The 25282-nt window shown below is 40.3% G+C and overlaps 1 protein-coding gene and 1 pseudogene across 8 annotated transcripts; one reads left to right on the forward strand and one right to left on the reverse strand.

Annotated features, from left to right (window-relative positions):
• On the forward strand, positions 1-24522 carry LRRC42 (leucine rich repeat containing 42). Of its 8 annotated transcripts, none has more exons than XM_023752798.1 (10): positions 1-138; positions 1706-1738; positions 3402-3996; positions 5675-6161; positions 16088-16219; positions 17380-17498; positions 18977-19065; positions 19234-19347; positions 22616-22700; positions 24026-24305. In XM_023752798.1, the coding sequence occupies exons 4-10, from the start codon at positions 5689-5691 to the stop codon at positions 24298-24300; spliced, it is 1287 nt and encodes a 428-aa protein (XP_023608566.1). In that variant the 5' UTR covers positions 1-138; positions 1706-1738; positions 3402-3996; positions 5675-5688; the 3' UTR covers positions 24301-24305. The 8 variants fall into 8 exon arrangements, with proteins under 8 accessions (XP_023608566.1, XP_006087408.1, XP_023608565.1 ...); XM_023752797.1 differs by having other exon boundaries at positions 7-138; positions 1678-1738; XM_023752799.1 differs by having other exon boundaries at positions 7-138; positions 1678-1738; positions 3753-3996.
• LOC102436029 lies at positions 9566-10371 on the reverse strand (annotated as a pseudogene).
• Positions 24523-25282: the final 760 nt, after the last annotated feature.

Here is a 25282-nt window from a genome sequence, read left to right on the forward strand (position 1 = left end):
CTCCTCCCATCTTTTCTCTGTCCCACCCTCCGGAGCTTTGTGCCCGGGGAGCCGAGCCGCTTCCTCGCTCTGCCACGCCGCGGGAGGAGGGAGCTGCCACCGACGAGCTGCAGCTCGCTGCCCCGGGCAGGGGCACAGGTAGGTGGCGGCCGCGGGCTGGGCCGCTCACGGAGCCCTGGGCCGCGAGTGGGGGCGGGGGCGAGGTGTGAGGGATGGGTGGGTGGGGGAGGGGAAGGCCGGGGGGGATGCGGTTGGGGTGTGGTTCGGTGAAAGGTGTGAAGATGAGGATATAGGGGGTGTGGAAGATGGGTTTAAGGGTGAGGTAGTGGTGCTGCGGTTGGGTATGGGGGCGTGTGAGAATCGGGGTTCGGGGCGGGGTGGGAGAAGAGAACCGGATTTTTTTGGGGTGGATTCGGGGAGGGGCATGCGTGGGAATTTAGAGAAATGGGGAGTTGCAGTGCTGGGAAAGGGGCTTTGAGGAGTGCGAGGAGGAAAGGATCTAGGTTGAAGCAGGAGAAAGGGTGGGGTCTTGAGGGTAGGGAAGAAAGAAGTTGGGGCTGTGGATTGTGAAGTTGAGCCTCGTGAGGCCTGAAGGAAGGGGATTTTGAAGGTTGAAGACAGGACAAGGAAAGAGATGGAGAGGTTTGGATCTTAGGAGAGGGAATCCCAGAGCGGGGAGGAAGGGAAGGATAGGTGGTAATGGACGGAATAGGTGGTGCCTGGGGGTGAGAGTGGGTGGAATGACGTGGGGAGTAAGAGGGAGGCTGGTGGTGGTGGGATTGGGTCTGGGGACCCGGAGCCCAATTCAGAAGGGCCAGGGAAGGATTAGGTTTTTACAGCGGTTCTCAACCTGTGGGTCGCGACCCCTCTGGGGGTTGAACAGCCCTTTCACAGGGGGCGCCTAAGACCATGGAAAACACATATGTAATTACATGTTCTTTTTGTGATTAATCACTATGCTTTAATTATGTTCAATTTGTAACAATGACATTGGGGGTCACCACAACATGAGGAACTGTATTAAAGGGTCGCGGCATTAGGAAGGTTGCGAGCCACTGGATTAGAAGGCCATAAGGTTTCAGAGGTGTGGGCAGAGGAGCTGAGAGTGGGCGAAGGAAAGAGGGTTTGGGATTTTTCCTGGAGAAACTGGATTTTGTGTGAGAAGCTCTAAAGTTAGCGGGTAGGAAAACTAAACTTTAAGTCTCCAGATGTGGGAGAGGTTGGTGTGTTCCTGGAGGACACTAGGGAGCAGGGTATGGTGCTGTCCTCGGGAGTTTGGGAGAGGAAAGGGTATGGGCGAGAAGGCAGGTAGGAAAATGCAAGTTACAGAGGAAAAGAAGAGTGAGAGGAACTGAAAATTGAATAATGGTGGCTGACACAGAACAGTGAAGGTAAGCTTGTCAGTTGCTTATTCATGGCTTGGAACTAGTTTCTGTTCAGGTTTTTATGTTGGAAATTTTCTCAAGAATTCTGCATTTTCAAATTAACCAAGGGTGTCTGCAGCCTGGGGATGAAGGCCGTGAGTTGACAGATGTTTTCCTGGTGTGTGGATGTGGGTCATTTCTGCCCTGGCAGAAGGAAGAAGGGAGGCCTCAGTGTAGCTCTCTTTCCTGGCTCTGTTCCCACCAACTCTTTCCTCAAATGTCCACTGTTTTGTGTGTGTGTGTGTGTTTTAAGTCTCCTCCCTGTCCCTCCATCCTCCCAGCTTGAGCCAGTGAATACCAGAGGAATCAAACAGGTGGGTGAGATTAATTTTTAACATACTGTTTTATCCTTATGTCATATTTTTATTCTTGAGAGACTGCATCATGCAGTGGAAAGAGCTTGAATTTTGGAGTATTACAGCCTTGAGGTTTAATGCTGGCTCTGTCACCGATTAGTTATGTATTTTAAGTAAGTTACGTTACTTCTCTGGGCCTCTTCATCTGTTAAATGGCAGTCTTGACCTCATAAGATTGTTGAAGATTCCATGAGATCATTTAATATAGTACCTAGCATAGTGCTTGACAACTGGCAGATGCTTAATAAATGGTAGCTATCATACCTACTATCATTATCATCATAGTCTTTCCTAGGATTTATTATGATGGGGGTTGTTAACTTACTTTACTTACTAAAGTTAGGTGTTTTCTTCTCCTTCTCTTCAAATTAGATATCCATAGACTCAAATCACAATTTTAATCCTGTTGCCTCCTACCCCCCCAACTCTCCAACCCCCCCACTTGACATGAGAAGAAGGCATTTCCTTACTCTAATGCTTCCTGCTTGGTAAACTGGCTTCAGGTTCTAAAAAAACTATCATGTTTAGTTATCAGTTCTTTTATTTTGCCTCTGATTCAAAGAGGCTGCAGAGAACCGAGTTATTAATGTAGTAAGGTTATATTTTACTCATTGGATGAAATGACATGCGGCGTGGTATTGGTTCATTTATGGTGGCCAAATGCTAGAACATGCACTGTTGTGATATTTTTCTACAATGTTGTATGTGTTACAAAACTGCCTCTCTGTAGGAGGCTGGGAAATTAATAGAAAATGTTAGAACATGCACTGTTGTGATATTTTTCTACAATGTTGTATGTGTTACAAAACTGCCTCTCTGTAGGAGGCTGGGAAATTAATAGAATGGCCCTGTTACTCTGTTGATCTAATATAAAAGATAGCTAATGCAGATCTACACTGAAACCACCCTGTACATCAGCCAGGTGGAAAAAAGAAACAAGTACAGAAGCTTTGTGTGGAGTTCTCTTACCTTCATGGTTTATTATCTTGAAAGGTTTAAATACAAAAGGTTGTAATTTTTAGATCATTTTATAGTACCTCACAGATTCTCAGGAAGCTCCTTATTGGGAGAATGCAAGATGCAGAGATTCAGTAGTAGAAATCAAAGCTCGGCAGGATACCCGGAACCAAGATGAGTTCCCCAAGTGCCGTTGTTGAAGAATAGAGAGGCCTTGGGGTTTCTGGACAGATGATATGGGTTTACTCTTTAGGAAATTTTGGATCTCTTTTCATTATTTAGGAAGACAACTAGCATTTGATGAGTATTTTAAGGGTAAAATATAGCCATAACTATGCCCTTTTTTTGAAAATGATCTCTGGAAGCAGAAGCTGCCAGGATTTGGGGCAGCCTGGGTTAACATCCTTACTCCTGTCCCAAGCTGCTGTGCCCCCTGCTGGATAGAATCAGACTTTTCTGATTTTCACCCAAAGTACTCCATTCCCGCATTTGTCCATTCTACTCCGAAGTTTGTGGAAGGCACTATTGGGGGTGAAGATTATGGGTAGTACAGATGGGCAGACTCTGTTTCTTTGTCAAGGAGCTTATAGTGTGCTGAGCCATTGTAATATATTATCTTCCATTGAATTTGCCTTTCTATTAAAATCAAATCATTTCTTTTTAGGACTGTACCTGCTGTCTACTTTCTGATCTTCAGGTAGAGTAGGACTCTGAATGTCCAATCATAGAGATAAAGACCAAAGGGTCTGCTTTATCTCCTCATCAAGATTAAAGTCTGTGAGGTTGAAGGAGCCAGATGTTTACTTCTACTGGAAGAAGACCTTAGAATAAGTGAGGCATCTCCTTAGTAGCAAGCTGAACACCAGCAAGACTATGAGTTATAAGAGCCTGCACTGTTATAGGAGGCTTTTGTTTTTTTCTGGTTTGTAGATCCTCCCCCCCCACCCCCACCCCCGCCCTCGTAGTACCAGTAGCAATATACTCCCATCATTTGCTTTGCTTCTACCACCTGCAGAAGGGTCTGGCAAGTGGGGGAGGAGCTGCAGCTGTTGCCTGGAAGAGGAGCTGGCTCCTAGCAACAGTATCAGCAGGCCCTGAAGCTCAGAGCACTAAGTCTGTCCCTTTGAGGTCTCACTCTTCATCTCAGCAAATATCTGTTGAGGGCTTACTCAGCACCAGGCGCTACGTTGGGCCTGGGAATGAGAAACAAATCAAATAAGTGCCTTGCCTTCAAAGAGCTCACAACTCTGGGAACATTGGTAAGAGAGGAGACAGAGTACATGGTGCTAAGTGTTATGTAGAAGGAGCCATTGGTGCTTTGGGAAAAACCAGACAGGCACTGGTACAGGGGTTAGGGAAGGTTTCCCAGGAGAGGGATGGTGGTGGTAATGATGAGTAGGAATTAGCTAAGTCAGGGAAGCAGAGAAGGGTATTCCAACCAAAGGGAGCCAAATGGGCAAAGGCCAGTGGGAAAAGAGCCCAGCCAGTTTATCTGGTGGGTGGTATTGCCTAGTCAGAGTAGAGCAAAAAGAAAAGGGTGAGGCTCTTAGCCTAAGCAAGGCCCTCTTTTCTGATGTGTTTTACGCACATAATTATCCTTGGGAGAAACATGGATTGTACTGATGCCCACAAACAGGATCATCTGTTTGATCTTCAGAGAGTCAGCATTTTTGATCACTGACTTGTTTGCTGACACTTTTAAGTGTCATCATAGCTACATCCTAGCCCTGCATCGATGCAGAAAAAGCTGGGTGGGTTCACTTTAAAAGTCAATGAATGTCTTTCAGAGATAATAGCAGCTTTTTGAATTTCGTGTACTAGTTGTTGTAGAAATGATAATCAAATACTTTCCTTTAACATAGCAATTTCTTGTGTGTTTGGAAATCTCACAGTTCCTCAGGAAAACAAGTATTTATTCCAGTTAGTGCTTCCATACAAAATATAACCATGTGATCACATAAATACCCAACTGTTTTTAATATTTCATCTTACCTCAAAAGTGCCCTAAAAGTATCTTAATAAAAGTGATGCTTCCAAGGGTTAGGATAGCTTTTATTTAGCTCTTGTGACGGAGGTCTTCATTTGTAAATCCAATACAAACCCTATTGCTTGTGGTCTGTGTAAGGTTTAGCAAATGAGTAAACTGCAGTTCTGCAAATACCTGCTTAGGGCCTGTGACATGCCAGAGCACTTTGTTAGGAAGTCTGGCTGAATTAAACATGGTCCCTCCTCTCAAGGAGCTCAAACCAGCTGAACACAGACCCAGAAACAAATCAGTAGCAGAGCAGTGAGCCAAGTACAACAAAGAAGTGTGAGGAAGGTACCATGGTAGCAAGGGAATTTTTCATTTCTAGTCTTTGTTATATATATATATATATATATATATATATATATATATATATATATATAGTTTAAAAATAATAGAAATAATAAATTCCAAACGTACTATTTGTAACTTGCAAATCAATAAAAATTTTATAATAGTAATGGCTGCATAACATTCCATGGTATGGATGTATCATAATTTATTTAATAACACTCCTGTTTTTGGACATTTAGGTTGTTTCCCATTGTTTTGCTAATATCTACTGCTGCCATGACTTACTTTGTCGATGATTCTTTGCCCACTTCTGCGTTAAACTTCCTGAGGGTAAATTTTAAAAATGACATACTGGTATGAACTGGATTCTGAAAGATGAATAGAAGATCACCAGATAGACAAGAAAAGGGGGAGGGTAGGAAAGGGCATTCCAGGTAGAGGCAATAGAAGCAATCTCCAGTGCCAAAGTTCATAGGCAACTGGTAAGCTTCATTTTCCCAAACCAGCCACAGGGCCTGCCTGGTAGGCTCATAAAACACTGGGCACAGCAAGATGAAGTTACATGTTACAAATGGCATTTTAATTGGATTTGCTTCCCTTGTGCCTTGCTTTTGCAGTTGCAAGCAAGGCAATGTCTTACTACCTCAACTCAGAAAACCACCTGGACCCAGGGCCCATCTATGTGCGAGAGAATGGGCAGCTGCACATGGTCAATCTGGCATTGGATGGCGTCAGGAGTAGCCTGCAGAAGCCAAGGCCTTTCAGACTGTTTCCCAAAGGCTTTTCTGTGGAGCTTTGCATGAACAGGGAAGATGATACTGCACAGAAAGAGAAGACCGATCATTTCATCTTCACATACACTCGGGAGGGGAACCTTCGGTACTCTGCCAAATCCCTCTTCAGCTTGGTCCTGGGCTTCATCTCCGACAATGTTGATCACATTGATTCCCTTATTGGCTTTCCTGAGCAGATTGCTGAAAAGCTGTTCTCTGCTGCTGAAGCCAGACAGAAATTCACAGAGCCTGGTGCAGGGCTAAGAGCTTTACAGAAATTCACAGAGGCCTATGGAAGTCTGGTGCTTTGCTCCCTGTGTTTGAGAAACAGGTGGGTATTCTGATTAGGATATTGAATGTTTTATTGGGTGTGTTAATTGTGTCAAGCTCTGGGGCTTTAGTAGGCTTGGAGGCTTCCCCCATCAAATAAAACTTTAGTTTAGAACTTCCAGACAAAGAGGTGCACCATTTTGAGAAAAATCACTGTCTGTCTTCCACCCTCACTTTCACAGACAACGCTTAGCTTTATTTTGAAAACACTTTACAAGGATTAGTTGATTGCCACAGCTCCATTAGGTAGAAAATACTTTTCTATCAACTTTTCTCGTAAGAGAAAATCGCAAAGACAAGATGTGATCTGTTTCTTGGTATGCTTTGGGGATGTGAACATTAGCAAGCAGAGTTCTCCACCCTGTTCCAGTTTTCAGACTACTAGGTCTTGAGCATTAGATGAAAAGAAACTTGAAAAGAATGACTGATTAAAATTTCAAGTATCCTAAAATTTGAAAATTTTCAAATAAGGTCCAAACACTAACACAAAGGGCTATCTTTTCCTAACAAAGCAGATATATTTTCTTGTAACTTGCCTTTGCTCATATACTTCTTTTTACTTACAGTTTTTATTCCACCATCATGTAAAATGACTTTCAAAGCATCTACGAATTTTTTAAAAACTTAAAAAAAATGTACACAGAAAAGAATTTAAAACAAACACAAAAAAGTAGAAAGGCAGACATAAGCCTTCCTCTCATCTCCTCATTCCTCTTTCCAGAGGCCCCTACTATTATCAATTTCTTTTATATCATTCTAGAGATATTCTGTACATATACATGCATATACAGTTCCCTTTGTCATACAGATGGCAACACACTGCTTACATTGTGTGTACCTTGCTTCACATATTTTGAAAATTATTTACCATCGATACTTACAGATTTTTTAAATAGCTGTATAGTATACCACTATATGAACTTTTTTGTGATAATGTGAAAGGCAGTTTACTATTAAGATGCATAGTCAATATGATCATTAAGACCTTGGCTGGGTAGCTCAGTTGGCTAGAGCATTATCCCGATACACCAAGTTGTGGATTTCATCCCCAGTCAGGGCACATACAAGAATCAACCAATGAATACATAAATAAGTGGAACAACAAATCGATCTCTCCCTCTCCCTCTCCCTCCCTCTCTCCCTCTCCCCCTCTCTCCTTCTCTCCCTCTATCCCTCTCTCCCTCTCCCCCTCTCCCCCTCTCCTCCTCTCTCCCTCTCCCTCTCCCCTCCCTATCCTCTCTCCCTCCCTTCCCCTTTCTCTCTCTCTCAAATCAATTTAAAAAAATATATGATCGTTAAAACAAGGCTAAACAGAAAGTATGTACTAAAAGAGAAAGTCATTCCAGAAAGCATAAGTTAAGCTCATATTGCTTAGGAAAATAAAGAAGCAATCTTTATTTAATCAGCTCATAGAATTAGTATTTTTACCCCAGACCAAATATTGTATTTTAAGAAGAAAAGACATAAACAGATGCAGGAAAAAAACAGAACTGTGGACTCATGAGGTACAGACACCTTATGAAAGCTCTGTCTTTGTGCTGTGGTCTCAGTCATGGCTGAGCCTGGGGCTGCTGCCAGTGGAAAGGAAAAAATTACCTTTTCTAAATGAAAAAGTCAGGCAGTATTTCATTGCAGCTCATACATTTGAAATACATTTTACTTCTTTATTTTTTATTCCAAGTTATTTATTGTAGAAAATTTTGAACAATGAAAAAAAGAATTATGATGTATACCTCATTTTAAAATTATTTTATAAAGGCAATACATACTATTTGTGAAATACATAAAACTGTAATATTAAAAATTAATAGTCTCACCATTCATGGTAATCACTTTCAAATATATATCTTTATACATTTGGGAATATACCCTAATCTACAACTAGTATTCTGGTTTTTTCCTCTACTTACTATTATGGCCTAAGTATTTGTCATGATAGTGAAAATGCTTTTTATCCATTTGTGATGTCTGCTTATTGTTCCAGTGGTCAGATTGGATGAGAATAGTACTTTAATTCATGTTTAATGAGAGCATAAATTAGTGTAACATTTCTGAAAAGCAGCTTAGCAATATGTATCAAGAGCCTTAAAAAACACCCATAACATTTGCTAGCCCATTAATTCCATTTACTAAGAATCTTTTCTAATTTCTAATATAATAATTGCATATAGGAACAAATGTTTTTACATAAGAGTATTCATTATAGTAGTAGATGTAATAGTGAAACCTGACTATTCAACAAGAGGAAATTAGTTAAGCAAATTATGGTAAATTCATATGATATATAACTATTAAGATAATATTCAAGAGCATTTAAAATTATGTGGTGAAATGCTCATTATATGCTAAATGAAAAAATAAGAATTGAAGTTATATTTATAATCTCAGTTTGTTTTTTAAAATAAGAATTTTTATATGTATTCCATATATAGAAAGATAAAAGAAACCCACTGAAATATAATCTAGATAGTGGGATTGAAACTGGGTTTTAATTTTCTTTCTTTATTTTCTTTATTGATTAAGGTATTACATATGTGTCCTTATTCCCGCATTGCCCTCCCACTTCCCCGCTCATGCCCTCACCCCCCCAATGTTTAATTTTCTTTATAATTTTTCATATTTTCTTAATTTTTTCTCCAAGGAGGATGTGCTATTTTTATAATCAGAAAAATATAAGAAACATTTTTTAACAATCTTTTGGCTCAGATTTTAATTCCAAACTTTGCTGTCCTTTTCAGATATAAGAGTAAGATTTCCAACTGTGATCAAAAAACTTCCCTTCTCCTTTTGAATTCCCCCACCCCAAAAATAGGAAGAGGGCAAGAAATTTGGGTTTGCATTTGCAATCCAAGGCTGAAGCTGCAGCAGCAAAGGTATTACCAGCACAAAAGGGTTCAGGCAAAGGGAAAGAGCTTGGGAAATAATTGAAAATAAGATAATTGGGTAGGTGCAGGGCTTGCTGTCTTGGGATTGAGTGACAAAGCTGCCTGCCAGGAGAAGCTAGTGTCTTTGCAACTGGGTTCCAACCCTACAGAACTGTCCTCCCTGTGTTGAAACCCCAGTGATTTTTAATCCCACTGATGGTCACATGGAGGCAAGCATGTTTTCCTTAAAATATCACCCTGTGTAACTGAAGTAAATATTAGTAGCTACCATTTAATAAGGGCCTTAATAATCCCGAAAAGAGGTAATTATCAGCCCCATTTTCTAGCTGGAGAAGTTGAGGCTCAGAGAGGTTAAGTACCTTTCTCACAATCACAAAAGTAATTAGGGTTGTTAGAATCCAAACTCAGGTACATCTGACTCTAAAATATGTCTGTGCTTGTTCTATTGCTTCTCCACTCACTGTTCTGAACTTTATTTTTTCTTGTGTAAAAACACTTCCACTGATTATTTTATTCAGAAAAACAAACAAACAAAAGACAGAGACAAAAACCCTGGTCATTTGCAGTATCTGTCAGCTTTCAATTTGGCTCTCCTGTCCAGAAGTGTTTCATGCAAAAATCCATCTCTCTGGGCCTTTTTAAGAATTTTACTGCCTTCTTTGCTTATTTTAAGTTTCAGGTCTTGGAAGCTCTGAAATTTCTTTACATAATTGATTTCACACTGTTTAACATTTCCTTTTTCTTCCTCTGGGATGTCATCTTTTTTCTTAGTTTCTCTTTCAGCACAGGATCTAATCTTTATCATTTCTTCTCCTGCTGTTTTACTTTTTGCTTCTGTATTGCCGGCTTCATTGCATCTGATAAAGCAGCTATTTGAGGCCAATAAAGCCATTTTCCCATCTTGAAAGACTGGTTCCCATTGTTCTCTTGGTCCAATAGCATCTGAACGCCCAACAAGAAGTCCATCTGAATTTATACCAAGGTATTTTCCATAGCCAGATTTTAGGGCACTTCCGGAATCAGACAGTTTGACAGCTATAAACTGCTCCGGGGACTAGGGCCTTCATCCGCTTCTTTATGTGGAGTTCCCAGTGTAAAAAGTCCATTGTCAAGTGCATGTATGTAGGTTCCCTTATCCATTTCAATAGCTAAGGTTCCTGAAATTTCACCAAAGTTTGTTACTGTCCACCAGATCCCAACAATATCAAGTTGGGTTTCTTCATCATCTTCTCTTTTTCTCTTCTTCTTGCTCTTTTTCTTCTTACTCTTGGCCTTGGTTCCCTTCAGCACAAGTTTGGTGGACTTGACGTAGGAGTATTTTGCCATGGTTCTGGTGACGCTTCTCTTTTTCATGCATCTTAACCATACTCAGTCTATCCATGATCATGGTGTAGTTCTCTATTTATTCAAGCCCTCGTTTATCTCTTTCAAAAACTTTATATATTTTTTCTTCATAAAATCTTGCATTTTTGTTGTTCTTGTCACGTGTTCCTAATCCTACCCCTCCTGCCCAATTTCGCTCCAGTGCCTATCAGTACTAAGGGATAGAAAAAACTGATTGAACTATGCCCAGTAGCTTGCTAACTCTCCATGTTCCAAACTCCTCTAATTTTTTTTCTTTTTTCAAATTTCTTTTTAGTTTTTTTATTTCAAGAAAAATTATTTTAAATATAATAGTGTTACATGCAGTAAATCTTAATATTTCAAGAAAAACCATCTTAAATATAATGTTACATGCAATAAATGCCAATTATTCAAAAAATGATCTTACATATAATAATATTACATGCAATAAACATTAATATTTCAAGAAAAAAAGAATTTTAAGTATAATATTACCAAAACTGTACTAACATAGTATGATATAATAAAAGTTGTAGGAAATATTAACAATTTGCAAATAACAGGATTACTTCTATTATATTCTGGAATTTTTTTTCCCCTCTGTCTCTATTTTTGTTCATTAGTTTATGTTGTTCATTATATTCCACAAATGAGTGAGATCATATGATATTTATCTTTCTCCGACTGCCTTATTTCACTTAGCATGATGCTTTTAAAGTCTATTTTGCTGGATATGAGTATTGCTACTCCATCTTTTTTTTCTTTTCCATTGTCATGGAACATTTTTTTCCATCCCTTCACTTTCATCCTATGTGTGTCTTTTGTTTTGAGGTGGGTTTCTTGTAGACAGCATATAGTTGGGTCATGTTTTTGTATCCATTCAGCTACCCTACACCTTTTGATTAGAGCATTTAATCCATTTACATTTAGGGTTATTATTGAGAGGTACTTATTTATAGTCATTTTAATTCTGTATGGCTAGGTTTCTCTCTCTCTTTACAGCAATCCCTTTAGCATTTCTTGTATTGCTGGCTTGGTGGTGATGAACTCCTTTAGCCTTATTTTTGTCTGGGAAGCTCTTTATTTGACCATATTTTGAATGATAGCCTTGCTGGATTTGGTAATTTTGGTCTCAGATCCTTGCTTTCCATTACCTTGAGTACTTCATGCCATTCTCTTCTGACCTGTAGAGTTTCTGATGAGAAATCAGGTGTCAGCCTTATGGGAACTCCTTTGTAGGTAACAGTTTTCTTTTCTCTTGCTGCCTTTAAGATTCTCTCTTTGTCTTTAATTTTTGGCATTTTAATTATGATGTGTCTGGGAATGGGTCTGTTTGGGTTCTTCTTGCTTGGGGTTCTCTGTGCCTCTGGAACTTGTGTGACTTTTCCCTTTACTAGGTTAGGGAAGTTTTCTACCATTATTTCTTCTATTCCTTTCTCCCTTTCTGCCTCTTCTAGCACACCTACTATTCTAATATTGTTACGTTTCACATTTCACATTGTCCCACAGCTCCCTTAAGCTGTCTCTGTTTTTTAATTGTTTTTTCTTTTTGGTTCTCTAATTGAGTGATATTTTCAACTCCACCGATTCGATCCTCAGCTTCCCCTAATCTGCTGTGTATTCCTTCCAATGTGTTCTTTGTCTTGTCATTCTTTATCTTAGACTGTTCTTTTTTCATGGTTACTATATCTTTTTTCATACTGTTGAGCATTTTTAACATCTTTACTCTGAACTCTGTTTCAGATAAATTTCTTATCTCTGCTTCATTTATCTCTTCTTCTGGAGAATTCCCTAGTTCTTTTATTTGGGGGTTGTTTCTTTGTTTCCTAATTTTGGTTGTCTGTTTGGGTTTGTGACTATGTATTAGGTAGATCCTCTACACCTCTCAATCTCTAGTGCAGGACAGTGTTAAAGGCTGTTTCTGACTAATTGGATCAGGCAAAGACTCAAAGCTTCCAGAGACGGTCTCTGTCTACAGATTAATAGGATTCTGACTTGAATTGCCCCCAGGCAGTCATCCTCAGGTGTGGAGAGAGTTTTTTCAACAGGGTGGGCAGTTGCTTCTTCCTGGAGGCTAATTGTTAGTTTTAATCTCTTAAGTGGCCTCAGTGTGTGTCAACTGTCTTCCCTCCAGGCAAGGCAGATGTCTATGTGGGAAAGATGTCCTCCACTGTGTGATGAAATGACTCGGCCTAGGAAACTTGGGCTGTCTGCCTTCTGAGCTCTATCCCCTGAGTCCCCAGTCCTGGGTTCTGCTCTCACAGCTCCAGTCTACTTCACCCTCCCTCTGCCAGAGCATAAGGTGGGTGGCTCCACAGGGAATTTTTGTGCATTGGCCCTTTACGAGGGTGCCTGAACTTTCAGCTGCCGCTCCCTGGCAGACAGCACCTCACTGCTTTTCACAGCTAGATACTATGTGGTTACCCTCCTCAGTTTGGTGCTCTCTGCTGGGGAGCTCAGCTTTGGGATTAGATCTCAAGAGTTCTCAGTGGCTCCCCTCCACAGCTGAGATAGCTCTTCAGGACTTCAGTTGCCTTCTGTAGATGCCTGGCCAGCCCGTTCGCCCCTCCTACCAGACTCTATGCGGTCTCCATCTTCGGTCCTTGGGTATCAGGGTTCTCTCCTGTGAGTTTTCCATTGATTATTCAGGAAGCCTTTCTGTATTTCAGTTGTAATTCCAGCTTGTTCCTGGGAGCATGTCTGTGCAGCATCCTCCTATTCTGCCGCCATTTTTAATCTCTCCCGACTAATTTCTGACCATAGCCGCACCCATAGGTCCTACAGTACCGCATCCTTCTCACGGGACTGAAGGTGGCCCGACTCGCTGTTCTGAACTCTTGAAGTGGCAAATTGGAAGAGTAGTTTTGAGCAGGACCCTAGAACTTATGTTCTAGATCAGTGATTTTTTTCAACCAGTGTGCCACAAGAATTTTTAAAACATGCACTCCCTGACTATTTAGTCAACAGCACTGACTTCTTTTTTCCTCAGATTGTCAAATAAAAAAATTACAATAGCCAACACAACAATAGCCTTCTGGTGTGAATACCCTGTCTTGAACCATAAATATGTAGGTCATATAATAGATTTGCATCTTATTGGTCACATTACATAATAAGGTTGCTTCTGATTGGTTAATTCTTGGTACCAGAAATCCTTATATACAAGTACAGGCACCTGATTTTTTAAAGTCACTTTGGAGCAAAAGGGTAGGTAATAACTATCCTATCTAATAAAGAGGGAATATGGTAATTGACCCTCATGCTGTCACAAAGATGGCGGTGCCCACAGCCAATAAGGAGGGAATATGCTAGTTGACTGCCCGCCCTCAAAGATGGCAGCGCCCACAGCCAATAAGAAGGGAATATGCTGTCAAACCGGTTTGGCTCAGTGGATAGAGCGTCGGCCTGTGGACTGAAGGGTCCCAGGTTCGATTCCGGTCAAGGGCATGTACCTTGATTGCGGGCACATCCCCAGTGGGAGGTGTACAGGAGGCAGCTGATCGATGTTTCTCTCTCATCGATGTTTCTAATTCTCTATCCCTCTCCCTTCCTCTCTGTAAAAATCAATAAAATATATTTGGGAAAAAAAAAGAGGGAATATGCTAATTGACTGCCTCGCCCTCAAAGATGGCAGATTTGGGAAAAAAAAAGAAGGGAATATGCTAATTGACTGCCTCGCCCTCAAAGATGGCAGCGCCCAGAGCCAATAAGGAGGGAATATGCTAATTAACTGCCACACCCTCAAAGATGGTGGCGCCCACAGCCACAAGATGGCCGGGAGGGGAGGGCAGTTGTGGGCAATCAGGCCAGCAGGGGAGGGCAGTTAGGAGTGACCAGGCCAGCAGGGGAGGGCAGTTGGGGGCGACCGGGCCGGCAGGGGAGCGATTAGGTGCCGATCGGACTGGCAGGGGAGGGGTTAGGAGGTGATCAGGCTGGCAGGCAGGCAAGCAGTTGGGAGCCAACAGTCCTGGATTGTGAGAGGGATGTCCAAGGGGTCCCAGATTGGAGAGGGTGCAGGCTGGGCTGAGGGACACCAACCCCCAGTGCACGAATTTCATGCACCGGGCCTCTAGTTATTATATTTTTGTGAATCAGTCAAAGTTATACCTATTTTCTTAGATGGGCAAAAAATATATTTTTTGGTGTGCCACAGAATGTTAGCAATTAGTTTATGTGTGCCAAGAGATAAAAAAAGGTTGAAAATTGCTGTTCTAGATAAACTTCTAGTAAGGTCTGTGGTTTTGCATGTTGGTTTCTTAGCTTTGGTTTTTGTAATGTTTGTTAATCAGATTATACATTGTTAGTCCTTCTCAGATAATGTGTTCCAGAATTACTAAAAATCTTTTGATTAATTTATCAAAGGATGTGTATTTTTCTTTCTCTGATTGCCAGTAATCCCCCAAATTCCCATTTACCCACTTCAGCTCTGTAATTGTAAAATGGGAAACAGCAGCTTTATTTATAGTGCAGTTAAAATACGTGTGAGGAAATAAGGCTCATTTGTGTACCCAGCTGAGCTCGGTCATCAGGCATCTTAGAGGGGGTATCAGTGCCCCAGGTCATCTGTACATGGCAGTCATGCCAGTGACAGCTTCAGTACATTTTCTGTTGGAAGTAGAAAGAAAAGAGATCTAACTTCCCTCATACTGTCATTATTTCATCCTGTTTGTGGTGATTATGATCCTGCTGACAGAATAGAGATGTGAACACTTCTAAGTATAACCCCACTGGTCCTGGCATGCCATCCATCTCTCTGTGGAAACATCTAGACAGCCATGAGGAAAATGGATCAGAAAGGCATGCTTTTGCCACAAGTTAGTTTCCCTGTTCTTTTAAGATCCTCTCCCTCTGTCACTCACACCTAATCCCTTTTCATGAAGGACTAGAAAGCGGGGTGGAGGCCGGAGCCTGGGATGTGGAGTGCCTTTTTGATCTCCTTTCCTCTTCAGGGGAGGCACCTCCCTGATACTTCCTGAAAACAGTCTGGCAAGGTACTCCAGTGTAATTAACTTGGCTGTTGAGCTCACAGGTTTGTCTTAATAACCATCTAGATTAGAGTGAGTAGTCATGCTGCACATACTTTTTGTAGTAAAGTTAGCTGGATAACAGAGGCACAGTGGAGTGGGCAGTTACTCAAACTCGTGGAAAAGATAAAATGTGATCTGTCAAATATCTCTTTGGATGTGAAGATTAGAACCCAGTGTTCTTGGCCCTGTTCCAGTTTTTAAACCACTAAATATTGAGCATTAGATAAAAAGCAACCTTAAAGGAATAATTTATTAAAAATTTTGAGTATCCTACAGTTTGGAAATTCTCCGATAAGGTCCCCAAACCACCAAAGTCTGTCTGTCGTCTAAAAAAGCAGATGTTTTCTCCTGTGACTGGTCTTTGCTCATATACTTTCATTTACTTAAAGTTTTTATTCCACTGTCATGTAAAAAGACTTTCAATGTATTTACTAATGAAAAAAATTCAACCAGTGCCCACATAGTAATCAGTGAAGTCTGGTTATTACATAGTACTTTTTCCTGATGGAATGTTGGTTGTGCAGCACAAAGCCACAAATAGTAATTTTTTTATTTTTGTCTTTTTTTGTTTGTTTTCTTCTTGGTAATCTTTTTTTCTTTTTGTTCATCTTTTTGGTAATGTTTTTAAAGAAGGAAAAGAAAAACTGTTGATTCTTCTCCATACTCCACAGATATCTGGTGATTTCAGAAAAACTTGAGGAGATTAAGTCTTTCCGGGAGTTGACCTGCCTGGATCTTTCCTGTTGCAAGCTTGGAGATGAACATGAACTCCTAGAACATCTCACCAATGAGGCCCTATCTAGGTATTACCACCATTTGCAGATGAATTGTTTTATTATTTTTTAGAAAGGATGATCCAATAGGATCATCTTCAAGAATACCGATTACCTCCCAAGTCTGTTTATTTGCTAAGTTTTTTCGTAAACTTTTTCAATTTCCATTTACGTGATAGGAGCAATATAGATTAGATAACTCTTATGATTTCATTTTTCTAAATAACCTTTAACATGTAGTACTTGAAGCTACCTGGGCTGAAAAATTATTTTTTCCTTTATTTGTCTAGTCCTAGTTTAATCTAGCAAGAGATGAGAAATCATACAATTTTCCAAAGTCATCATTTTCTATTTTAACTATCAATGAACTATAAATTATTTAAAAAGTCAACTATTAAAGACAGCCAAATACATCTTTTTCAAGAACCATAATTTAAAGAAATCACCCAGTTCATACCATTCACAAATAATTAGATTGATCTCAGTCTGACTGGCAGACAGGAGGCCGAATGGATTTCTTTGTGGTTTCATAAACACCCAGAGGGATAGCAGCGTTACCTGGCTCTAACCCACTTGCTGGGGCCTTCCTAGGACAGACACCTACATACTGCTCTGTGCAAAGGTATTTTTGTGTGAGGTTAGTAGAAGTTCAGGTTTCCTGTTGTGCATGGACACTGAAGCACATTAATACACCAGTGTCAGTTTAGCTGGATGGACTGGGTTATAGGTATACCTTAAAAACTCAATCTGAAAATCTGCATTTATAAAGCTAGTTAAACTTAGAGGATTGTTTTGCCAAAAGAATTCTCAAAGGAGTTCTTTAGCAGACTTTCCTGACATTTAGAGTATTTTTGGTTCCCACAGCATTTGTCAGGAATGCAGCTTTTGTGTTTAATAAGTGTATATTTATCTCCCTAATGAAGTCCATTTATCTCATTCCACCATATACCTCTAGTGCCTTCTGCCATCTGAGATTAATACTATATGACACTTTGATCCCTAAGTTAACCCTCACTTAGTAACTGAAATAGCACCAAAAGATCTTTAGCTTCGTTGAATGCATTGAGTATGAAATAGCAGGGGGTAGAGGATATTTAATATTTTTAAATGAACTTTAATGAAAGTGTGTTACATACCTGGACTTTCTCAAACTCTCTTAAATAATTTATTTATGGACTTTGTTTTCCTAGTGTAACTCAACTCCACTTGAAGGATAATTGTTTATCTGATGCCGGGGTACGGAAAATGACAGCACCAGTTCGAGTGATGAAAAGAGGCCTTGAAAATCTAACATTATTAGACTTATCTTGTAAGTTTTATTAGAAATTATAGATTATTAATGTTGAAAGATGGCCTTAGAAATCATCTAGTTCTTCCCTTCATTTTAGAAGTGATAAATTGAGGGGACTTTGCTAGTTCCACAGCAAGTTAGTGATAGAGCAGGACTAAAGCCAAAGGCTCTTGACTTGTGGCTAAATACCTCTCTTGGCATGTTGGCACTTCTTTACAAGTAGGAAAAGCTCATATGGATTCATCCATGCCACTCACTGTGTACAGACAAGGCAGCCTTTCATCATATTCGTAGCATCTATTTGGTTTATCTTTACTTTCTTTGAGTTGCTGACTCATAGTGTCTCATCTAGGTCCTTTTTTGTTGTTGTTAATCCTCACCTGAGGATATTTTTTCCACTGATTTTTAGAGTTAAAGGAAGGAAAGGAGGGAAAGAGAGAGAGAAACATTGACATGAGAGAGACACATCGATTGGTTGCCTCCCACATGTGCCCCTACCTGGGCTGGGGAGCTGCATTCAAGGTACGTGCCCTTGACCTTTCAGTCTGCAGGCTGATGCTCTAACTACTGAGAAAAACCAGCCAGGGTAAAGTTTTTTGTTGTGTTTTTTTTTAATCAGTATTTGCTTGATGAAAATCTGAATGAATCCACAATTGGAATAACTTACTCAGGGTTATCCAGATACTGACACCAATGGTAGAAAGTTGATAGGGATCATTTACAGTTTAACTGAGCATCCTTTGAATGTATGGCAGGATAGTATGGTGTCAGAAAAATAGAAGGAGCAGGGTTTGAGGTCAGAGGACACTCCTTGCTCTGCTACTCTTATTAGCGGCTGTGTGCCCTTGGACAAGTTATTTAACCTCTCTGAGCCTTGGTTTTGACTTCTGTAACATGAAAATAATAATGAATGTCCTGCCTTCCTCCCACGAAAGTGTATTCATTCAACAAATATTTTTTGAGCATCTACAATGTGCCAGGAATTGTGCTTATGGCCTTGAGGGCTCAGTGCTAAATATAGGACGCTGATGTGAGAAAGTAATATGTAAGAAAGGCTTTGGGAAAAAAAGCAAATTAGTAAGAGTAATAATAATCTCTGTGTTAAAGTGCCTTTGAAAGTCTTCTTAAAACAAATCTTTTTACTTTGGAAGTGAAACAGCCATGAACAAAGTCTGACGAACCATTTTAATGCATGTTTATGTATGTTGTTTCCATATGGTTGTAAATTAAACCCTTTGGGATAATTACCTGGTTCATTTTTTTTTCTGCTAAACCCCCATCTCCTAAAAAGTTAGAGCTATAAAGGATCTTAAGGATCATCTGGTGTGTGACTCCTTCACATTACAGATAGAATAAAGATAAGATTCCTGTATTTTATTTATTCTGAAAAGTTTGTTCACTCAATATTTTATCATTGTGTGGCCTTTTTTTCTGACCTTACTGTTGGCATTTTGGCAGTAAACTGTAACTGAATACTACCTGTTTTTGACATCTAGGTAACCCTGAGATCACAGATGCAGGAATTGGATACCTCTTTTCTTTTAGAAAACTAAACTGCTTAGATATCTCTGGGACAGGGCTCAAGGTAGGACTTTTACTCCCTTCTCTTATTTTTTCACACTCACAATTTGATATTTTGCTTCTGTTAATTGGAGTTTAGAAAAGGCTGGTATTTATGATGGTGCTTCTTTCCTACTGAAAACTAGTACTAATTGACCAGATGTGTGGGCTTCCTGTTGTCTTTCCCTACTAGGACATCAAAGCTGTCAAACACAAGCTCCAGACCCACATAGGCCTTGTCCACTCTAAAGTGCCTCTGAAGGAATTTGATCATAGTAACTGCAAGACCGAGGGCTGGGCTGACCAGGTACTGTATATCCCTCCCCCGCCCCCCCACTCCCCGCATACACAGTTAATATGGCTTTTTATTTTAATTCTAAGTGTCTTATTCAACACTTTGAACAAACATTAATCCTTTGGTATTTCTTGGCTGAATTGTCATCTTTATGTCAAATCAGAGATACTGATGGCCTATAACTGACCCAGCTACTTAAGGAAAGGAATTAGATGCTAGTCCTTAAATCTCATGCTCTAGTCACTAGATTGTGCCTTATCCTTATTGGACCTAGGAGAAAATGTCATCTTACAAAGATTCCGAAAATAAGTGAATTCTGCCCTGCTAATGAAAAAAGCAGTATGACCCAGCTTCAGAAGGACAGATTCTCTTAGCAGTCTAGAAAGAGAGTAAGTCACACTAAGAACGATTCAAACCTGACTCCTCCTCTTCGGGGCACATTTCTTACATCTCAGAGCCTTAGTGAGGAACGGTCTTTTTTGTCCTCCTCTCACTGACTATTCCTGTTTTTATCTTCTTGGTTGAACTTTACTTTGACTCAGTCTTGTCTTCTTGATGGTCTCCCCCAACTTGGTCAAGTACAGGCTTAAGTAGGAAGTCAGAGGTAACCAAGTATACAGCTCCAGTAGATGCCTGCCTGCCTGTGGTTGGTGCCTTTCTCCTTCAAACACTTTAAACCAATGTTACTTGGTGTGGAGGCCTAGGGGGCTCCCCAAACTGTTTTGTTATAGATTCCTCCTTGGCTCAAACTATAACACATGATGGTGGACCTATCCCAACTGTCTGATTGTAGTATCACCTCCCTATAGGTCAGTGGTTCTCAACCTTCTGGCCCTTTAAATACAGTTCCTCATGTTGTGACCCAACCATAAAATTATTTTCATTGCTACTTCATAACTGTAATGTTGCTACTGTTATGAATCGTAATGTAAATATCTGATATGCAGGATGGTCTTAGGCGACCCCTGTGAAAGGGTCGTTTGACCGCCAAAGGGGTCGCGACCCACAGGTTGAGAACCGCTGCTATAGGTCAACAGGGAAGGGGGTGCTGGTGAGTCCGAATTTCAGAAGCACTTTGAAGTTGGTCCAGAAAATGCATGCTGAAATAATTATCATAGTGCATTGCCAAACACAATTGTAGCACTGGATTAATCCTAGACATAGCCAGTAGTGGACTTGGGGCAGGTAGGTGTGGGATGGTCATGTAAAGGCTTGAGATAGTTTGGTAGCAGGTTGTCATGGTGGAAAGAGCATAGGCTATGGAGTCAAAGATACCTGGATTTGGGGTCTTGGCTTGACAAGCCAGTAGCAATATGACAAGGCAACTTTGAGTCTCTGTTTCTTCATCTGTAAAATGCAGAAACCAGGACCTCTCTTGCAGAGCTTGGTAAGGGTGAAGTAAAATAAAGTAAAATACCTAGCAGCCTGGCCTGGAAGTAAGCAAATTGGACTCTGCAGCTTCATGCCATGCAACCTCAGCCTGGCCCCTGCGGCTTGGCTGCAGAGCTTTATCTGTCTCTTGTTGATCCCTTATTAAAACTGTTTCAGGCTGACTCTGGGCTGCTCCTGCTTCATTCTCAGCAGGTGACACGGAAAAAATGAGGCTATCTGACAGGAGTCCCCTTCCTTCCCTATCTCTGTCTTAAATTTTCTCCATTTCTTCAACCATATTCTACTTTCCTCCTATCTAAGGGGAATAAGAATGCCACTTTTATTTCACTGATAAGCCTTTAGTTTTTCCTTTTTATCTTTCAGTTCTGTTCCTTACAATCACCAGCTTCCTCTGTGATATTTTACTAATAATTATTTCCCTCTACTGCCCACCACTGCATCTTCAGTCTCACCCTGTGTTGGCTGTTTTCTTTCTGTGTATAAACATACTTGAGCTACTCTTACTCTAATATGTTCCTCATCCCCCAACAGAACTGTGGATTGTTTTCTGTTATCTCTCCCACCTCCTCACTGTCTCCTCAGTTCTTAGTCCTTTGTGATCTAGGTCTGGCCTCCATCCTCTACTGTTCTCTTAAAGGTAGTATGTGAGCTCATTTTCACCTGCCTTAGCTTTTCTGCTTAGCTTTTTCTCTCATGACCTTTCTCCTAGCTCTCCCCTAACTTTTTCATTTCTGCCTCTAGCTCTTGCTGATTCCTCTTCTCTTCTCGGATACCTCCACTCACTCTCCTGGTGATCATAACTGTCCCGTGGGGATGATTCCACCTTCTCTCACACACTTGACCCATTCCTACATATCATCCATAAATCTCTACCTGGCACCTCAAATCCAGCTTGTCCAGAACCTGACTCATTTTCTTCTTCCCTGTCCCCAAACTCTTCTTATTGACATGCTTATTTCTTAGTGAAACTGCTGTTTTCCCAGTTGCCCACTGAATCACAGGTTCAGCCCATCCATCTTGGCATTCTCTGAGATCTGTCCACATTTCCCATAATCAGGAAAGTATCATAGAAGGGCTGACAACTAATATTTATTGAGTGCTTTTTGTGTGCCAGACCCTTCATGTATGTTATCTCATTTAACAGATGAAGAAATTGAGATCAGAAATTAAATCACTTGCCAAGGGTCCCCTGGCTAGTAAGTAGTAGTGCTAACTCTGGAATTGTATTCTTAAACTGTGTCATACTGCCTCTGTGTCCTGAAAATGTTTTTCTTTATGATCATTTCATTGCATACCATGAAAAGTATTAAGTTTAGTTCTTGTTACTCATGGTATATGTGAAATAATCGTTTATTTATATAAAGTTTATACCTGGCCAGATTTCCAAAAGAATTTGTAGTAGCTTATAATAAAAATACATTTGTAATGGTTTTAAAAATGGCAGCTGATCATGAAGTGTCTTGAGAATATGGAAATGTGGGCATTTTACACACTAGAGTTTTGAGTTATACTGATGTATTTTAAGGCATGAGGGTGAGACTAGAAATGTGTGAATAGTAATGACTAAGGTTTCAAATTTTAGTATTTAGTTTAAGAATATGCAATTTATTTCTAGCTTGGAATAGAGATGAAAAGAGGGAGTGAGCATTGTGGATTTTTCCTGAGTCATGCAAATACACATACCTAACAGGTTTGTCTTCTGACTGGCTCTTGCATTAAAACAGAAAATCCAGGCTTGACTTGATTCTTATTCTTATCACCAATCATCTGAAGTAAGATTACCGCAGGAGTTTGTGTTTATGGAAAGGGAACAAAGGGGAACAAGGAAGGTTTGAGATTAAAAGCTTGAGATTTTGTTCAGATTCAAATCTTTCCAAATGCATTTTAGATTGTTCTGCAGTGGGAGCGTGTGACTTCGGAAGCTGTGAAGCCACGAGATGCCTTGGAACCTCGAAAGGCAGCTCAGCACTTCTGTGAGAGATTCCCTTTTCTTTGGAATTCCTTTTCGCCCTTAGGTTTTTTGCACCCTTAAAGCAGTTAACTTGTTTTCACACAATGGGAAAATTAATTGTGATAGTGCCAACTTAATTAGATCACCAAGACTTGTGTTCTCAAATAGTTTAGAGCAGCAGTCGCCAACGGTGGTCCGCGGACCACTGGTGGTCCGTGAGGTCCAAAAGGTTGGCAACCGGTGGTTTAGAGTACACTTTGAACACCAGTACAAGGAAAATAGCTTATTAAGTGTATGTATGTATTTATATCCCATTTTGTTCCAAAAATGATTTGCATAGATAGATTACAGAGATTCAAAAGGAATTAAGTGTAGCCAAAAGGTAGAAGCAACTCAAGTGTTCATCAGTAGATTAATGGATAAACAAAATGTATTATTTACATACAGTGGAATATTATAATAAGCCTTAAAAGAGAAGGAAATTTTAACACATGCTATAACATGAAGACATTATGGTAAGTGAAATAAGCCAATCAGAAAAAGACAAATATTGTGTGATTCTTTCTATATGAGGCTTTTAGAATAGTCAGGTTCATAGAGACAGAGTGGAAGAGTGGTTGTCAGGGACTGGAGAGGGGTGGTAGGGAGTTACTGTTTAAATAGGTATGGAGTTTTAGTTTTGCAAAATGAAACAGTTTAGTGTTAGATGGTGGTCGTGGTAGCACAGCAATGTGAATGCACTTAATGCCACATACTGTAAACTTAAAAATGCTTAAAATGGTGAATTTATTTATGTATATTTTACCATAACTTTTAAAAATGAGGCTAAGTGATAATATCGGAGTGAAGGGAAAATAAAGGTAACAAAACAAGAAGCTAGGGTATGCCAAAAAAGAAATACATAATGTCATATCGTTTGCTAGAGTTGTGCCATAAATTTGGCTCTTGGAAGACAGTCAAGTCCTGATTTTTAATAATAATAGCTAATATTTTTTAGCTTTTACTGTGTGCCAAGCCTTGTGCTGAGCACTCTATGTACATTATTTCATTTATCTTTATATCACCCTTATGAAATAGGTTTTATATCCCTACAAAGATGAGAAAACTGATCCTCAAGTCACTTGCCCAAGGTCTCTTATCCAGGAAGTGGCAGTGTACACGCCTTCAACCTGTGCTAGTGCATATACCACTGTTACTTTATAGGGCACTCAAAAGGGAATAAAATTAATGCAAACATCTCCCTGTTTGGACCTATGTTGTTTTCTTTGGATCATCTTTCTAGACCTAGGCAGGCATTAGCATGCCAGCGTAGTAAACTCATCACCCTTCCTTTTGTCGCTCTTACAGATGGGAAGCGGGCTCAAACAGAAACCCCAGGGAAGTGTCCCCTGGCAGACACCCACATGAACTCTTCTGAGAAACTCCAGTTCTATAGAGAGAAAGCCCCAGACTGCCATGGGCCATTGTTGAAACTCGAAGCTGTCTCAAGCCAGGAGTCAAAGAAGAGCAAGAAGAGAGGTTTTGAGGAGCCAGAAAAGGAACAGAGTAACTCTTCACAGTCTTCAAAGCAGAAATATGTGTGTCTTGCTGTGGAAGACTGGGACTTGTTAAACTCCTATTGATTGTTGACCTCCCCCGCCCCCCCCCCGCCCCATCTCTAATGTATGAGGAAAGGGGCTGATGTTTTCCTCTTTGTTTGAATTTACCTATGACATTAGCATAGCAAGCAGATATTTCTACTTTTGTGGTGGGGGAGGGGAATGCTATGGAAGTATGTAATAATTTCTAATGTATATTTTCAATACATAGTAATTTTTTCAAATAAACGTTTTTGCTCTCCTTAAGTTCTGCTTATGAAATATGGACTGGAGCCACAGGAAATAATACTGGTTTGGGATGAAAGGCCATCTGAAATAACAAGGCAGCTTAGCTTGATTTGTTGCCACCCCAATGTGGCCCAGCCAATAATATATATATATATATATCCACCATATTGAATGTCCCATGGAAGAAAGGTATTAGCTCCAATTCAGAGTTAAGAAAACTCAGCCTCAAGTTAAGTGAGTTGTTCAAGGTCACAGAGCTTATAAGTGACAGAACCAGAATCTATACTCCTTTCTGTCCAACTCTAAAGCCCACTCTGTGACAGTGCCTCTTAAATAATAGTTACCATTTATTAAAGTCCCAGCCATTATGTCTGTGAAGTAAAGCACCAGAAATCTTCACAGCAGTTCTCCAAAGTATTATCACCTCTGTGTGACAGATGAGGAACCTGAGACCAATGACCAGTTGGACCAGTGTTTCTCAAGCTTTATTGTGCATGCAGTCACCTAGGGGTCTTGTTAGAATGCAAATTCTGATTCAGTAGGTCCAGAGTGGGACGTGAGGTTCAGCATTTGGAAAAAGTTTCCGGATGATGCCACTGCTTCTAATTTGTGGACTGCACTTTGAGTAGCAAGTCTCTAGACCTTCTCTGTCTATATGGTAGCCCCTAGTCACATGGCCATTGAACACTTGAAATGTGGCTAGACCAAATTGAGATGTGCAGTAAAATACACACCGGATATCAGGCATTGAAGTACAAAAGAATGAATGAAAGATATC

Source organism: Myotis lucifugus, unplaced genomic scaffold (assembly GCF_000147115.1).
Source record: "Myotis lucifugus unplaced genomic scaffold, Myoluc2.0 scaffold_37, whole genome shotgun sequence".
Classification (NCBI taxonomy): Eukaryota; Metazoa; Chordata; class Mammalia; order Chiroptera; family Vespertilionidae; genus Myotis; species Myotis lucifugus.

What these genes read in the sequence shown, in the direction of transcription:
- LRRC42 (XM_023752798.1), top strand. Translation starts at nt 5,689, where the DNA reads ATGTCTTACTACCTCAACTCAGAAAACCACCTGGACCCAGGGCCCATC. An exon ending in TCCCTGTGTTTGAGAAACAG is followed by an intron (nt 6,162 to 16,087) that starts GTGGGTATTCTG and finishes CATACTCCACAG; the next exon opens with ATATCTGGTGATTTCAGAAA. An exon ending in AAAGGCAGCTCAGCACTTCT is followed by an intron (nt 22,701 to 24,025) that starts GTGAGAGATTCC and finishes TCGCTCTTACAG; the next exon opens with ATGGGAAGCGGGCTCAAACA.